Source organism: Nerophis ophidion, linkage group LG27, assembly GCF_033978795.1.
Source record: "Nerophis ophidion isolate RoL-2023_Sa linkage group LG27, RoL_Noph_v1.0, whole genome shotgun sequence".
Taxonomy (NCBI): domain Eukaryota; kingdom Metazoa; phylum Chordata; class Actinopteri; order Syngnathiformes; family Syngnathidae; genus Nerophis; species Nerophis ophidion.
This window is the reverse complement of record NC_084637.1, coordinates 24,109,194-24,126,363: the sequence shown is the minus strand read 5'-3', so window position 1 is coordinate 24,126,363 and position 17,170 is coordinate 24,109,194. Positions and strand designations below refer to the sequence as shown.

At 40.0% G+C, this 17,170-nt stretch overlaps 3 protein-coding genes across 5 annotated transcripts in view; 2 read left to right on the top strand and 1 right to left on the bottom strand.

Annotated features, from left to right (window-relative positions):
• Positions 1-17,170, top strand: part of pcsk1nl (proprotein convertase subtilisin/kexin type 1 inhibitor, like) — a 290,280-nt gene that overhangs the window by 55,788 nt on the left and 217,322 nt on the right. The window lies entirely within an intron of this gene.
• zgc:113363 (uncharacterized protein LOC791449 homolog) lies at positions 4,697-8,512 on the top strand. 2 transcript variants are annotated; one of them, XM_061889773.1, is made up of 4 exons: positions 4,697-4,779; positions 4,935-5,020; positions 5,120-5,320; positions 8,045-8,512. In XM_061889773.1, exons 2-4 carry the CDS (start codon positions 4,936-4,938, stop codon positions 8,293-8,295), a joined length of 537 nt encoding a protein of 178 aa, XP_061745757.1. In that variant the 5' UTR covers positions 4,697-4,779; position 4,935; the 3' UTR covers positions 8,296-8,512. The 2 variants fall into 2 exon arrangements, with proteins under 2 accessions (XP_061745757.1, XP_061745758.1); XM_061889774.1 differs by having other exon boundaries at positions 4,716-4,762.
• tfe3a (transcription factor binding to IGHM enhancer 3a) overlaps positions 8,470-17,170 on the bottom strand; it is an 18,686-nt gene continuing 9,985 nt past the window's right edge. For both annotated transcript variants that reach the window (XM_061889771.1, XM_061889772.1), the window contains exons 8-11: positions 11,961-12,017; positions 11,814-11,889; positions 11,599-11,746; positions 8,470-11,524 (exon numbers count right to left, since the gene is read on the bottom strand). In XM_061889771.1, the coding sequence (XP_061745755.1) occupies positions 11,162-11,524; positions 11,599-11,746; positions 11,814-11,889; positions 11,961-12,017 (644 nt within the window). In that variant the 3' untranslated portion in view covers positions 8,470-11,161. The remainder of the gene's footprint in view (positions 11,525-11,598; positions 11,747-11,813; positions 11,890-11,960; positions 12,018-17,170) is intronic.

The following is a 17,170-nucleotide window of genomic DNA, read 5'->3' as shown; positions in this document are numbered from 1 at the left end:
TTACAGAATGTGAAAAATCAATCCATCCATTTTCCCACCGCTTACTCCCTCTGGGGCCGCTGGGGGCGCCGGTGCCCATCTCAGCTACAATCGGGCGGAAGCCGGTGCACAACCCGGACAAGACGCCACCTCAGAATGTGAAAAATAAATAAACAATTAAATGTCAACAATAACAAAAATGTAAATAAAAATGTTTGAATGATGCGCATTCTTTACACTTAATTGGAACATTTTTTTTGCTTTGTTTTTTTTACATAACCCAGTAATCAGGCGAAACAGGCGCTATCTTGTGGAGGGGGCGCCAAATTGCAGAATGTAAAAAAATTCGTACAATAAAAACTAGTAAATAAAATATTTGTATAATGCGCATTCTGTACATTTAATTGGAAGGGTTTTTTTTGTTTTTTTTTAAATAACCCATAAATCAGGCGGAACAGCTCTGGGGCGCCATCCTCTGGAGGAGGCGCCAAATTACAGAATGTGAAAAAAAAAAAATTAAATGTCAACAATAAAAACATGTAAAAAAAAATTTTGTATAACGCAAATTCTGTACACTTAATTGGAACGTTTTTTAATTTTTTTTATTATGATTTAATTTTTTTAAATAACCTAATAATCAGGTGAAACAGGCGCCATCCTCTGGAGGAGGCGCCAAATTGCAGAATGTAAACAATAAAAACATGTAAATAAAAATGTTTGTATAATGCGGATTCGTACAGAGTCCCTAAAAGGACTCATGCGCACGAGATACATGTCTAAAAAAAAAAATCCCCATGTCTCTTTAGGGGCTCCGTAATGAAAGAAGGAAACAAAGAAGGAAGGAAAGAAAGAAAGAATAAAGAAAGCATGAAGAAAAGAAAGTAGGAAAGAAATAAAGAAAAAAAGAAGGAAGGAAGGAAGGAAACAATAAAGAAAGAAAGAAAGAAAGAAAGAATAAAGAAAGCATGAAGAAAAGAAAGTAGGAAATAAATAAAGAAAGAAAGAAGGAAGGAAGGAAGGAAAGAAACAATTAAGAAAGAAAGAAAGAAAGAAAGAAAGAAAGAGAGGAAGAAAGAAAGAATGAAAGAAAGACGGTAAGAATGAAACAAAGATGGAAAGAAAGAAAGAAAGAAAGAATGAAGAAAAGGAAGAAAGACGAAATAAAGAATGAAGAAAAGAAAGTCGAAAGAAAGAATGAAGAAAAGAAAGGGACAAAGAAAAAAAAAAAGAAGTAAAGAAAGAAAGAGAGAAAGAAGTAAAGAAAGAAAGAAAATAAGTGAAAAAAGAAAGAAAAGAAGCAAAGAAAGAAAGAATGAAAGAAAGACAGAAAGAAGAAAACAAATATGGAAAGAAAAAAGAAAGACAGAAAAAAAGAAAGAAGAAATGAAAGAATAACAAAAAGAAAGAAGGAAAGAAAGAAAAAAGGAAAGAAAGAATAAAGAAAGCATGACGAAAAGAAAGTATGAAATAAATAAAAGAAGTAAAGAAAGAAAGAAGTAAAGAAAGAAAGAAAATAGGTAAAAAAATAAAGAAAAGAAGTAAAGAAAGAAAGAATGAAAGAAAGACGGAAAGAAGAAAACAAATATGGAAAGAAAAAAGAAAGAAAGAAAGAAAAAAGAAAGACAGAAAAAAGAAAGAAGAAATGAAAGAATAACAAAAAGAAAGAAGGAAAGAAAGAAAAAGGAAAGAAAGAAAGAATAAAGAAAGCATGAAGAAAAGAAAGTATGAAATAAATAAAAAAAGAAAGAAGGAAGGAAGGAAAGAAACAATAAGTGAAGGGAAGTGAATTTTATTTATATAGCCCTTTTCTCAAGTGACTCAAAGCGCTTTACATAGTGAAACCCAATATCTAAGTTACATTCAAACCAGTGTGGGTGGCACTGGGAGCAGGTGGTTAAAGTGTCTTGCCCAAGGACACAACGGCAGTGACTAGGATGGCGGAAGCGGGAATCGAACCTGGAACCCTCAAGTTGCTGGCACGGCCACTCTACCAACCGAGCTATGCCAATAAAGAAAGAAAGAAAGAAAGAAAGGAAGAAAGAAAGAAAGAAAGAAAGCAAGAAGGAAAGAAAGAAAGAAAGAAAGAAAGAAAGAAAGAAAGAATGAAACAAAGATGGAAAGAAAGAATGAAGAAAAGAAAGACGAAATAAAGAATGAAGAAAAGAAACAAAAGAAAGAATGAAGAAAAGAAAGACGAAATAAAGAATGAAGAAAAGAAACACAAAAGAAAGAATGAAGAAAAGAAAGGGACAAAGAAAAAAGAAAAGAAGTCAAGAAAGAAAAAGAGAAACAAAGAAAAGAAGTAAAGAAAGAAAAAAAGAAAGAAGAAAAGGAAAAAAGAAAGACAGAAAGAAAGTATGAAGAAAAGGAAGAAAGATGAAAGAAAAAATGAAGAAAAGAAAGAAAGAAACAAACAAACAAACAAACAAAGACTGAAGAAAAGAAAGAAAGACGAAAGAAAAAATGAAGAAAAGAAAGAAAGAAAGAAAGAAAGACGAAATAAAGAATGAAGAAAAGAAACACGAAAGAAAGAATGAAGAAAAGAAAGGGACAAAGAAAAAAGAAAATAAGTCAAGAAAGAAAAAGAGAAACAAAGAAAAGAAGTAAAGAAAGAAAGAAAGAAAGAAAGAAGAAAAGGAAATAAGAAAGACAGAAAGAAAGAATGAAGAAAAGGAAGAAAGATGAAAGAAAAAATGAAGAAAAGAAAGAAAGAAAGAAAGAAACAAACAAACAAACAAACAAAGACTGAAGAAAAGAAAGAAAGACTAAAGAAAAAATGAAGAAAAGAAATAAAGAAAGAAAGAAAGAAAGGAAGAAAGAAAACTTAGTGAATGTGTCCTACATAGTCTAAGCATCATCAGGGTTCTTAATAGTTTGTGAAGGAAAACATTGCAGTTTGTGAAGAAATGACATAATGATAGATGAGACTACATCACACTGGACTAACATAGACTAGACTAGAGCATACAATCCCTATTCAACAGTATTATTATCATGTCTATGATAGATGAGACTACATCACACTGGACTAACATAGACTAGACTAGAGCATACAATCCCTATTCAACAGTATTATTATCATGTCTATGATAGATGAGACTACATTACACTAGAGCAGGGGTGCCCATTACGTCGATCGCGAGCTACCAGTCGACCGCGGGGGGTGTGTCAGTCGATCTCCAGCCAGGCTTTTAAAAAAAATAGACCTAAAAACGAGTGATCATCAATCTTCACCAAGACTTCACTTAAATGACATTCACGGTACCGGAGGGTCTTGTGAGATGACGCTGGCTGCTGCAAGATCATTATTATGAAAATATGACCGAGAGGAAGGCGAGAAACACTTTTTATTTCAACAGACTCTCGCGCCGTACCTTCCGTCAAAACTCTAAAGGCCGACTGCACATTTCCTATCTTCACAATAAAAGCCCTGCTTCATGCTGCCTGCGCTAACTAAATACAGAGTCTCGGAAAACTGGAGTGCACAAGCGATCCCTCAGAAAGCTGGCGTGCACATCACTTGTGCACGCCAGCTTTCTGAGACTCTTATTTTGTTAGCACAGGCAGCATGAAGCAGGGCTTTTATTGTGAAGATAGGAAATGTGCAGTCAGCCTTTAGAGTTTTGACGGAAGGGACGGCGCGAAAGTCTGTTGAAATAAAAAGTGTTTCTCGCCTTCCTCTCTGTCATTTTTTCATAATAATGAACTGGCAGCAGCCAGCGTCATCTCACAAGACCCTCGGGTGCCGTGAATGTCAATCAAGCAAGCTACGGAATTTGCCGCCAATGTTTTTCTTGTAAAGTGTATGGAAGCTGGATGAATTAGATGCCAAAAACCAACCACTTTCATGTGGTATTGTACAGAAAGGACAACTTTTTTTCTCCTCCATTTGAAAATGTGGGCGTTATCATCATTACTGTCTGATTCCAATCAATGCAAGTCATCAGAATCAGGTAATACACCAATTTATATTCTTGTCTTTGTGAAAGAAAGACATCTATATGTGTTACACACGCTTGTATTATCATTAAACACATTTGACTTGTTTACAAAAATGTCTCTTTCATAAATAAATAAATATAAATGATATATATATAAATGAGGTAGATCCCCTCGAGTTGGTCAATTGAAAAGTAGCTCGCCTGCAGAAAAAGTGTGGGCACCCCTGCACTAGACTAACAGAGACTACTAGACTATATACAGTATTATTATCATGTCTAACCTCCCCTAAAAGTGGATGTTCCTGCTTCCTGGCTGTGATGTACTGTCATGGCTCCAGCACCCCCGTAAGGGACAAGCGGTAGGAAATGGATGGACGCCTGGCGCGTGTCATCACATGTTTACCTTCAGCATGCTTCCTTCATCCAACAGGTGTCATGATCAACAAGATGGCGGCAAAAGTGGCGACCAATCAAATGAGCTCCGGGGAGCGGGGGGCGTGGTCATGCCTCTTTCTAAACTCGAAAGTGGGCGGGGAAAAAGAACACGTTAAACATGAGCTGCAATACACTGTACAGCCACGGGGAGGCAGCACTGTGACGTCACAGGTGTTGTTGTGACGTGCCTATTGTTGTCGTTCACACAACCAAATTGCATTGAAGTTCCTCCAACTAATTGTGTGACATTTATTCTTCAACATCCTGCTCATTTACACAATATGAAGGTGATGGGGACCCTCGTGGGGGGAGGGGCGGCACACACGCATGCGCACACAGTAGTGCGCGACCACCCAATTTAAAACACACACACACTCACACAAACTGAATTGGAAACACTGACACGGGTGAGGAGGCAGCACAGGTTGGAAACATTTTGTTCTTGTTAAAAGTGACTAACATATTTTAATGACCTTATTAATATTTGAACTTTATCACAAGTAAAAAAAAAAAAGTTTTAAATGTACTTTTGTAGAAAAAGTTGGATTGTTTAGAAAGTCCTCTCCTCTCATTGGTCAGCATGGACGCGTCGACGAGCTCCAGCCAATCAGAGTGCATCTCCAGCCAGCCCGTGGCCAACACACCACGCCCACTGCAATGTGCAGGTGACCTAAGATGCTAATTTTAGTTTAGCATAGTGCTCCTCTGTGCAGATGCTTTATTATTATTATTATTAATATTATTATTATCATTGTCACCTGCAGACGAGGCCCCGCCCCTTCGCTCTGTTACAGCAAAGGACAAAGACTCATCGGTGGCCCCTCCCCCTGGGTGCGCCTCCAAGCATCCACTTCCTGTTTCATCCACAAGCACTCGCCATCCCCATCACCAGCATCTCTCCCCCAATAATAGCTCCGCCTCCTTCAAGGTGGACGCCGCCCACATCAAAGAAGTAGCAGGAGATGGTGAGTAAACAAGATTTATGTTTATCCATCCATCCATCCATCCATTTTCTACTGCTTATTCCCTTTGGGGTTGCGGGGGGCGCTGGTGCCTATCTCAGCTACAATCGGGTGGAAGGCGGGGTACACCCTGGACAAGTCGCCACCTCATCACAGTTTATTTATTATCCTAAAAACAAATACTTTGCTGCTAACGGGCGCCCGGCTCTCTCTGCAGTTGAGTAGCTAACGCTTCACTTTGTCTTTTTTCAACGTGCTGGTTTAGTTCACTGACACTTTGGGACAGGAAGTAGAAAAATGAACACACACACACCCAGCGTGTTTATCAGCGGGACACCGTCATGGACCTTATCTCTCGGTAACACACACACACACATAGAAAACATTACATGCAACGTCCGCCCAGGTCGGTGAACGCAACATCTCTACAGACAGATGACACTATAATCTTCTCTTCTCCGCAGTTGCGTTCACTTTCCATGCCGATTGTTGTAAACACAACGTATTCACTGTGTAAATAATATTTAGGAGTGATCCGTGTTGCTTTCACTGTCTGGGGACTATTGAAGTAATGATGCCTTCACTGTCCCTGTCAATCTGTGGTGTCAATGTCAGTGAACGCAACATCTGCACCATGATCTCTTCTCTCTTCTGCCGATGCGTTTACTGTCCATGTAGGCATGTGGCATAGCTTGGTTGGTAGAGTGTCCGTGCCAGCAACTTGAGGGTTCCAGGTTCGATTCCCGCTTCCGCCATCCTAGTCACTGCCGTTGTGTCCTTGGGCAAGACATTTTACCCACCTGCTCCCAGTGCCACCTACACTGGTTTAAATGTAACTCAGATATTGGGTTTCACAATGTAAAGCGCTTTGAGTCAATAGAGAAAAGCGCTATATAAATATAATTCATAAACACGACACATTCAGATTATATTGAAGCGATTCTGCCTTCGCTGTCCTGTGCTGCGTTAACTGTCCCTACAGACAGTTGTAAAGATGACGCTTTCAAGGTGTGCTGATTATTTTGAAAATATACTTTGGTGTCCTGTGTTGCATTTACTGTCCCTGCAGACAGTTGTAAACACGACACATTCACTGTATGCAGATTACGTATATTGAAGTGATTCTGCCTTCACGGCCCTGTGCTGCGTTCACTGTCTCGACAGACAGCTGTAAAGACAATGCTTTTAAAGAGTGCTGATTATTTTGAAATTATACCTTTAGGGTCCTGTGTTGCATTCACTGTCCATGCAGGCAGTTGTAAACACAATACATTCAGATTATATTGAAGTGATTCTGCCTCCGCTGTCCTGTGCTGCGTCAACTGTCCCATCAGACAGTTGTAAAGACGACGCTTTCAAGGTGTGCCGATTATTTTGAAATAATACCTTTAGGGTCCTGTGTTGCATTCACTGTCCCTGCAGACAGTTGTAAACACGACACATTCACTGTATGCAGATTATATTGAAGTGATTCTGCCTTCACTGCCCTGTGCTGCGTTCACTGTCCCTACAGACAGTTGTAAAGACGATGCTTTCAAGGTGTGCTGATTATTTTGAAATTATACCTTTAGGGTCCTGTGTTGCGTTCACTGTCCCTACAGACAGTTGTAAAGACGACACTTTCAAGGTGTGCCGATTATTTTGAAATAATACCTTTAGGGTCCTGTGTTGCATTCACTGTCCCTGCAGACAGTTTTAAACATGACACATTCACTGTATGCAGATTATATTGAAGTGATTCTGCCTTCACTGCCCTGTGCTGCGTTCACTGTCCCTACAGACAGTTGTAAAGACGATGCTTTCAAGGTGTGCTGATTATTTTGAAATTATACCTTTAGGGTCCTGTGTTGCGTTCACTGTCCCTACAGACAGTTGTAAAGACGATGCTTTCAAGGTGTGCTGAGTATTTTGAAATTATACCTCTAGGGTCCTGTGTTGCATTCACTGTCCCTGCAGACAGTTGTAAACACGAAACATTCACTATATGCAGATTATATTGAAGTTATTCTGCCTTCACTGCCCTGTGCTGCGTTCACTGTTTCGACAGACAGTTGTAAAGACGACACTTTCAAAGTGTGCTGATTATTTTGAAATGATACCTTTACGGTCCTGTGTTGCATTTACTGTCCATGCAGGCAGTTGTAAATACGACACATTCAGATTATATTGAAGTAATTCTGCCTCCGCTGTCCTGTACTGCGTTCAATGTCCCTAACGACAGTTGTAAAGACGACGCTTTCAAAATGTGCTGATTATTTTGAAATTATACTTTTAGGGTCCTGTGTTGCGTTTACTGTCTCTACAGACAGTTGTGAAGATTAAGCATTAAGCATCCAATATGTGCAGATTTTTTTTTAAACAAGGATGCCTTCACTGTTACTGTCAATCATCTGAGTCATTGAACACAGCATCTGTGTAGACTTTGATTCTATAATCGCCTCTTGTCCACGGTTGCGTTCACTTTCCACGCAGACATTTGTAAAGACAGGGTCTGCGAATCATTTCAAGTAATGGTGCCTTCAATGTGGCCCTGCGATGAGGTGTCGACTTGTCCAGGGTGTACGCCGCCTTCCGCCAGATTGTAGCTGAGATAGGCGCCAGCGCCCCCCGTGACCCCAAAAGGGAATAAGCGGTAGAAATGGATGGATGGTGCCTTCAATGACCGAATAAATTGTTAAAAGGCGATGCAGTCACCGTTTCTATATGTTGCGTTCGCTGTCTCTACAGACTGCTGCGTTCACTGTCTGCTGGCGTGCTTGTTCTGCGAGCTGCTGTCCATGTGCTCGGCCGTGGGGGCGTGTCTACCGTGCACAGGGGGTGTGGCCTGCTGCTGCGCCGCCGCCAACGACTGCTGCCGCTGCTGCTGCGTGGAGGCGTGTCAGTCGTCGTGGGACTGCGGGATGCTGGGGGAATGCTGCAACTCGGCCGACTGCTTGGAGATTTGTCTGGAATGTTGCTCCATCTGCTTCCCATCTTAGGTAGACATCATCACCACGTCGGCCATGTTTGCAGGACCTCCATGTGTGTGATTGACAGCACAGGAAGAGGCGGGGCTAGGACAAAAAGTGCGCGTCAGAGGAAGGGAGCTCCAGACAGGAAGCGAGTTGTTGCCGCCCCCTGCTGGCGAGTAATTGTAAAAACGTTCCACTAAATCAATTGTAAACACTTTATTTCTATATAAAAGTTATATATTTGTATTGCGTGGGTATAAACAATGTTGCGTGATCGGACACAAACACGGATCCCTTTGTGGAACAAGTCATTTCATGTGAGCAGTTGCTATGGCGACACACCCATCATCACAGCGATTAAAAAAAGAACCAACACTTTGTTGAGACGATCAGCAGCTGGCATCAGATGACACCCACGCCATAATGCCACGGCTAAGTGTTAGCCGACGTCCACAATGCAGTGGAAAAAAACAACTCATTGACGCCCTCTGCTGGTGAGGATACCAACTCAACGTTTCCCTTGACGTGCCAGCGATGAACACTTAAAAAAAAGTGACAAAAGCTCAGCGTACACACCTTTTACACCTGGAGTGTGACGTCACTTATGTGGGCGTGTCCAGAAGAGAGATGATTTCACCACTTTTTGAACCAGCACACAAAAATATGCACGAGATAGCAAAACAAAAAATGCTTGCGGTTGAGGTCTCTGAATCCCGCGACCAATCAGGGCGCAGCTTTCGGCTATAGAGTGCGCTCATTGGCTGCATGAAACTGATTCATTTCAAAGTTTAAGAGATAACAGCAATAGATAACGTTATTTTTTTTTTCCAAATATGAAAAATAATCCTTTGTGACATAGTTGCTGGTTAGCATGATGCTAATGTAGCTGGCTACTGTGAGTCCTTATTCAGAGGTCAGGGGTCACTCGCACCCGTGGACACAAACGCCATGTTTTTTCCCCTCTTAGGTCTATTTGTAGCGGTTACCATGGTGACAGTGTGATGATGCAGTTACCATGGTGACACAGGGTGAGGATGCAGTAACCATGGAGACGTTGGGTGATGATGCAGTAACCATGGAGACATTGGGTGATGATGCAGTTACCATAGTGACACAAGGTGATGATGCAGTTATCATGGAGAGATTGGGTAATGATGCCGTTGTCATGAAGGCATTGGGTGATGATGCAGTAACCATGGAGGCATTGGGTGATGATGCAGTTAGTATGGTGACACAGGGTGATGATGCAGTTATCATTGAGACATTGGGTGATGATGCAGTTACCATGGTGACACAGGGTGATGATGCTGTTATGATGGAGACATTGGGTGATGATGCAGTTACCATGGTGACACAGGGTGATGATGCAGTTATCGAGTCATTGGGTGATGATGCAGTTCCCATGGTGACACAGGGTGATGATGCAGTTATCGTGGAGCCATTGGGTGATGATGAAGTTACCATGGTGACATAGGGTGATGATGCAATTACCATGGTGACGGATGGTGGTGATGCAGTTACCATGGTGACACAGGGTGATGATGCAGTCACCATGGTGACACAGGATGATGATGCAGTTACCATGGTGATACAGGGGTGATGATGCCAATACCATTGCCATACAGGGTGATGATGGAGTCACCATGGTGACACAGGATGATGATGCAGTTACCATGGTGATACAGGGTGATGATGCCAATACCATTGCCATACGGGGTGATGATGGAGTCACCATGCAGTTACCATGGGGACAGAAGGTGATGATGCAGTTACCACGATGACACAAGGTGATGATGCAGTTACCATGGTGACATTGGGTGATGAGGCAATTACCACAGAGACATGGTGATACAGGGTGATGATGCCGTTACCATGGTGACAGAGGGTGATGATGCAGTTACGATGGTGACAGAGGGTGATGATACAGTTACCATGGTCATACAGGGGGATGATGGAGTCACCATGGTGACAGAGGGTGATGATACAGTTACCATGGTGACAGAGGGGGATGATTCAGTTACCATGGTGACAGAGGGTGATGATGCGGCTACCATGGGGACATTGGGTGATGATGCAGTTACCATGGTAAATGGTTAAATGGGTTGTACTTGTATAGCACTTTTCTACCCATTTTTAAGGAGCTCAAAGCGCTTTGACAGTTTTTTCACATCCACCCATTCACACTGATGGTGGGAGCTGCCATGCAAGGCGCTCACCAGGACCCATCAGGAGCAAGGGTGAAGTGTCTTGCCCAAGGACACAATGGACGTGACTAGGACGGTAGAAGGTGGGGATTGAACCAGTAACCCTCACATTGCTGGCACAGCCACTCTACCAACTTCGCCACGCCGTCCCCATGGTGACACAGGGTGATGATGCAGTTACCGTGGTGATACAGGGTGATGATGGAGTTACCATGGTGACACAGGGTGATGATGCAGATACCATGGTGACAGTGGGTGATGATGCAGTTACCATGGTGATACAGGGTGATGATGGGGTTACCATGGTGACAGAGGGTGATGATGCAGATACCATGGTGACAGTGGGTGATGATGCAGTTACCATGGAGATATTGGGTGATGACAATGTTGTCATGGAGCATTGAGCTGCGGTGGTGATGTAGTTACCATGGTGACAGGGGTTTTATGTGAGTTACCATGGCGAGAGAGGGTTAACAAGATTACCATGGTGACAGATGGTGGTGACAAAGTTACCATGGTGACAGAGGGTGGCGACAAAGTTGTCAGTAGAGCATGTAGCTGCGGTGGTGATGCAGTTACCATGGAGATAGGGTGTGGTGACATAGTTGTTATAGAAGATGGAGCTACGCTGGTGATGATGCAGGTTGATGATGCAGTTACCATGGTGACAGACATGTTGTAGACATAGGTCAGAGGTCGTCATCCATGCTGAAGCTGCTCCTCCTGCTGCTGCAGCGTGACACGCCACAGGACAGCATGGGGTCGGCGCCACCCGCGGGCGACATCACGCCCCCACCGTCCTCCATCAGTATGTCTCCCAGGTCATCCAGCGCCACCAGCCCGACGTGGTTCATCAGGTCCGGAGAGAAGACGTCGGCAAGCCCATGAGACTCGCTGAGCCCGGCCAAGCTAAACGAGTCTAAGGACGGCGGCACGGTGGCGCCGGTGGCCAGAGAGAGGAAGGCCCGCGGGTCACCCAGGGCGCCATCCAGAGACGAGGATGAGGAAGAACAAGAGGGGACACCGTGGAGGCGGGCTTGGAGCTCCAACTCCTGAGAACAATGAACATGGAGACGTGAGCCAGCACTCTGATTGGCGGACGCAGCGTGATGTGGGCGGGGCTCACCTGTATCCTGAGCATCAAGGTTCTGTTGGCATTTTCCAGGCTTTTGTGTCGACTCTCCATGTCGCGCGCCCGCTGCTGCTCCTTCTGAAGTTTGCGGATGTAATCCACCGACGCCTTCAGGATGCTCCCTTTGTTCCACCTGCTGTCCCTGTCCAATCACAGGCCTCGCCTCGTTAGCGGACGCCACACAAACATACGTTAGCATGCGTACTGACGGGTCGGGCGACTTGGGCACGAGGGCTCCCAGCTCTTTGATGCGGTCGTTGATGTTGTAGCGTCGCCGCCTCTCGACTGCGAAGACAAGGTGGAGTCTTAACGACCTCGTTAGCTGCCGAGCAACGTGCTCGTTTGTGGGGACTCACTCAGGTTGTGGCTGTCCTTCTTCTGTCGCTCCTTCATCAGCACCTTTGTGTCCACCTCTGAAACATCATCATCGTCACGTCAACTTCCTGTTTGCAACTAATTTTTCAACACAACTTTCTGTTTGCAACTAATTTTTCAACACAACTTTCTGTTTGCAACTAATTATTCAACACAACTTTCTGTTTGCAACTAAATATTCAACACAACTTTCTGTTTGAAACTAAATATTCAACACAACTCAGGTGTAAACTTTGTGGCCCCCAGTTTTTATTCTAACGGCCCGTGGCACATTTAAAAACAACATAAAAACTACAAAAATCAAAATGAGTTTTTACAAAACATAATCAAAAAACACAAACAATATTGGAATAAAAAAAACAGTTGCAATGTTGACTAATACCACTTTTTTTTAAACTATCTATCATTAATCAAAAATAATAATGAATCAAAATCAATTTTGTTATGTGTTACTTCCTATCAAATATTCCACTTTGAAATATTTTTTGGGTAAAATATTGCATGTTTTGTGGGTTTGCCATACATAAAACTAAGAAGAAAGGGCATAAAACAAAGAAAACAAACAGACAAAAAACATTAGCAATATAAAAAGAGTATAAAAGGTTAAATGTAGTGAGAAAAAAGTTGTAATGTTGACTTTAATAACACAAAGCTGCGTTGCAGGCTGGTTTTTTTCTCAAACTGTCATTGCTCATAAAATTGTAAGGAATCAAAGTCAATGTCCATCCATCCATCCATCCATTTTCTACCGCTTATTCCCTTTTGGGGTCGCGGGGGGCGCTAGCGCCTATCTCAGCTACAATCGGGCGGAAGGCAGGGTACACCCTGGACAAGTCAATGTCATTATGAATTATTGACTTATTTAAGGCTCCATTTACTCCACGTGAAATATTCCACATTCAATTATTTTTGGGGGGAAAACATTGCATTTTTATGTGTTTTCCATATAAAAAAATGTTTTCTTTGCCAAAAAGACCATAAAACAAGCAAAAAAAACAAAAAATAATAAATAAAAACCTAAAAAAAATGGGAATTAAAAAACAAACAGTTGCATGTTGACTAATACAACATTCAATAAAACTGTTGTTGTTCATAAAATAATAATGCATCAAAATCAATGTTGTTATGAATTATTGATCTATTTAAGGCTCCAGTTAATTCAAATCAAATATTCCACCTAAAAATATATTTTGAGCAAAATATTTCACATTTTGGGTGTTTGCCATAACAAAAAAAAGTTTTCTTTGACAAAAAGTGCATAAAACAAAGGAGAAAAATTAGCATTAGCAAAATAAAAGAGCAAACAGGCTAAATGTAATGAGAAAAAAGATTACTTTAGTAACACAAAGCTGCCTTGCAGGAGTTTTTTTCCCCATTAAAACTGTCATTGCTCATACAATAATAATGGATCAAAATCAAAGTTGTTATGAATTATTGACATGTTTAAGGGTTCAATTATTTTATCAAATATTCCACTTTGTAATATTTTTCGGGGAAAATATTGCATATTTTGGGAGTTTGCCATGAAAAAAATATAAGTTTTCTTTGACAGAAAAGGCAGAACACAAATAAAACAAAAAAACACAAACATGTTAAATGTAATGAGAAAAAAGTTGCGATATTGACTTTAATAACACAAAGCTACCTGGCAGGATGTTTTTTTTTTAAACTGTCATTGCTCAAAAGATAACAATGAATTAAAATCAAAGTTGTGATAAATTATTGACATATTTAAGACTTAAATTACTTCACATCAAATATTTCAGGTTTATATATTTTTTTTGGGGGGGAGGGGCAAAATATTGCATTTTTGTGTGTTTGCCATATAAAAAACTGTGTTTTCTTTGACTAAAAAGGGCATAAAACATGAATAATAATAAATAAAAAACATAAAAAAGTGTAATGAAAGAGAAAACAGGTTAAATGTAATGAGAAATTAATTGCAATATTGACTTTAATAACACAAAGCTGCCTTGCAGGATGTTTTATTTTCAATAAACTGTCATTGTTCAAAAAATAATAATGCATCAAAATCAATGTTGCTATGAATTACTGACATATTTAAGACTTCAATTACTTCACATCAAATATTCCAGGTTTAAATATTTATTGGGGGGAAAATATTGCATTTTTGTGTTTGCCATATAAAAATTGTGTTTTCTTTGACTAAAAAGGGCATAAAACATGAATAATAATAAATAAAAAACTTCAAAAATGGAATAAAAGAGCAAACAGGTTAAATTTAATGAGAAACAAGTTGCAATGTTGACTCTAATAACACAAAGCTGCCTTGTAGGATGGTTTATTTTCAATAAACTGTCATTGTTAAAAAAAAAAAGATGTATCAAAATCTATATTGTTATGAATTATTGACATATATAAGGCTCCAATTATTTCACATTAAATATTACACTTTAAAATGTTTTTAGGGGAAAATAATGCATATTTTGGGCGTTTCCAATAAAAAAAACTAAGTTTTCTTTGACAAAAAGGGCAGAAAACAAATAAAACAAAACAATATAAAAGAACAAACAGGCTAAATGTAATGAGAGAAAAGTTGCAATATTGACTTTAATAACACAAAGTTACCTTGCAGGATGTTTTTTTCTTTAACACTGTCATTGCTCGAAAGATAATAATGAATTAAAACCAATGTTGTTATGAATTATTCACATATTTGTGTGTTTGCCATATAAAAAACTGTGATTTCTTTTACTAAAAAGGGCATAAAACATGAATGATAAAAAATTAACAACATAAAAATGTAGAATAAAAGTGGAAGAATGTTAAATGTAATGAGAAATTATTTGCAAAAATGACTTTAATAACACAAAGCTGCCTTGCAGGATGTTTTATTTTCAATAAACTGTCATTGTTCAAAAAATAATAATGCATCAAAATCCATAGTGTTATGAATTATTGACATATTTAAGGCTGTAAATACTCAACATCAAATATTTAACTTTACTTTTTGGGGGGGATTTATACGAAATATTTTGTACTTTTGTAATAAAAAACAAGGTTTTCTTTAACAAAAAAGGGCATAAAAAAAAACCTTAATATCAACATAAGGAACGTGATTTAAGTGTTGAATAACAATAAAAATAAAATATTGTATGACATATTTTTTAACATTTTTAAGACTGAGACTGGGATCAAACTTGAGGGGATCCCTAAAGTTAAATCAAATCTGTATATTGTATTGGTCGAATGAAAAATATGAAAATGGCCCACGCGTGCTCGTAATTTTCAGTGTGCGGTCCTCAGTGGAAACAGTCTGGACCCCCATGGCTTACATCCTGTTTTTTTTTTTATAGCGCTTCACTTCTTTTTACACTTGTGAAGAGTGTGTTTGAAGAAAAGAGTTCATTCAACAGGAACTGAGAAGCAATGATGTCGTCAAGTTTGTGTATGTGAGGATGCACTTCTGCTGACTCAGCAAAGTGGAGGAAGTCTCTCTTGCTCTCTCTCTCACACACACACACACGCACACAAACACACACACAAACACACACACACACACACACACACACACACACACACGCACACGCACACGCACACGCACACGCACACGCACACGCACACAAAGCCAGGATAGGGGCTGGGCTAATCAGCAGTGTGTGACATCATCAATCAGTACCTTGTAACCACGGCAACCTTAAAGTAACAGTAGAGTGGAAAAACAAGTTGACTTTATAGTGAACTGTTATCATATTTTTCTGATTTATGACACCAAAAGACTTCCAAAGTTTGCAAATAAATAGATAAGATCAAAATAGCATCAATTTCACAGAGATTCCCGAGTCATTTTGAAACCTAATGAGGAAGCCACACGATCGGTGAGACACAGGAGGAGCCACAGATCCTTTCCCCATCAACAACAATGCTAATCAAGCAGAGCCAACAACGAACCTTGAGAAAAATTATGATCCAGAACCTTATGTTTCTGAGCCCGAGCACAAAGAGGATGATTAATAAGTTTTAAAAGGCGAATGCTAAACAGATGTAGCTTTATTGTAACATTATAGCATTAGCAGCATTGCTAGAAGCTAAACATGCAAACTAAGCATTTAAACCATAATAAAACAAACACCTCATGTAATATTTTCACTCTCGCTAGGATGCCGACCAACAGGACGCTCACATAATCACGTTTAGATGAAGATTCAGTCACAATCCTCACGAAGGGTGAACAAAAAAAGCAACAACGTGCGTATTTTTCACCACCTCGGGTATGTAAAAGTGGACCAGCCTGTCAGTCCACGGCCACATTTGTCCATTAGCAGGTGAGCGATGCATGAATTATAATCTACAATTGACTTTTAGCAAGTTTGAGACCAAGCAGAAGCAGCCGTCAGCTCAGTGTGGCCACAATAGCAGCGTAAGCTAGCATTAGCTCACAGCTTTCGAAAATTGTCCGTCTGCGTTAGCACTTATAATAACAATGTCGGTCATGTTTGGTTAAATTTCAGGTCACAACATGAAAGTGGAGTATTGTTTGTGATTTCTGGATTTTTTTAGAGAGTATAATGAAAGGACCCTCCATCTGTTGACTCAATTGCTAGCTTTTTATTTACGATTTAGAATGCATCAAAAAGCCGAACATGCATAAAAAAGCCGAACAGCTATCTCCAATGTTTGCGTATTTCCAGTATGACTGATCTAATAATAAGGTCCAATTTCCTTTATGACTAATCTAATAATATGGTCTGATTTCCAGTATGACTGATCTAATAACATGGTCAGATTTCCAGTATGAGTGATCTAATAATGTGGTCAGATTTCTAATGTGACTGATCTAATAATATTGTCAGAATTTCAGCATGACTTATCTAATAATATGAACCGATTTCAAGTATGACTGATCTAATAATATGGTCCGATTTACAGTATGAATGATCTAATCAATCAATAAATCAATCAATGTTTATTTATATAAGCCATAAATCACAAGTGTCTCAAAGGGCTCGGGTCCGATTTCCAGTATGACTGATCAAATAATATGGTCCGATTTCCAGTATGACTGATCTAATAATATGGTCCGATTTCCAGTATATCTGATCTAATAATATGGTCCGATTTCCAGTATGACTGATCTAATAATATGGTCCGATTTCCAGTATGACTGATCTAATAATGTGGTCAGATTACCAGTATGACTGATCTAATAATATGGTCAGATTTCCAGTAT

Bases quoted from the DNA above. Each gene is read 5' to 3' on its own strand.
- zgc:113363 (XM_061889773.1), top strand. From the start codon at position 4,936: ATGGACGCGTCGACGAGCTCCAGCCAATCAGAGTGCATCTCCAGCCAG. The intron at 5,021-5,119 runs GTGACCTAAGAT...TGTCACCTGCAG, and splicing joins ACGCCCACTGCAATGTGCAG to ACGAGGCCCCGCCCCTTCGC. The intron at 5,321-8,044 runs GTGAGTAAACAA...CTGTCTCTACAG, and splicing joins CAAAGAAGTAGCAGGAGATG to ACTGCTGCGTTCACTGTCTG.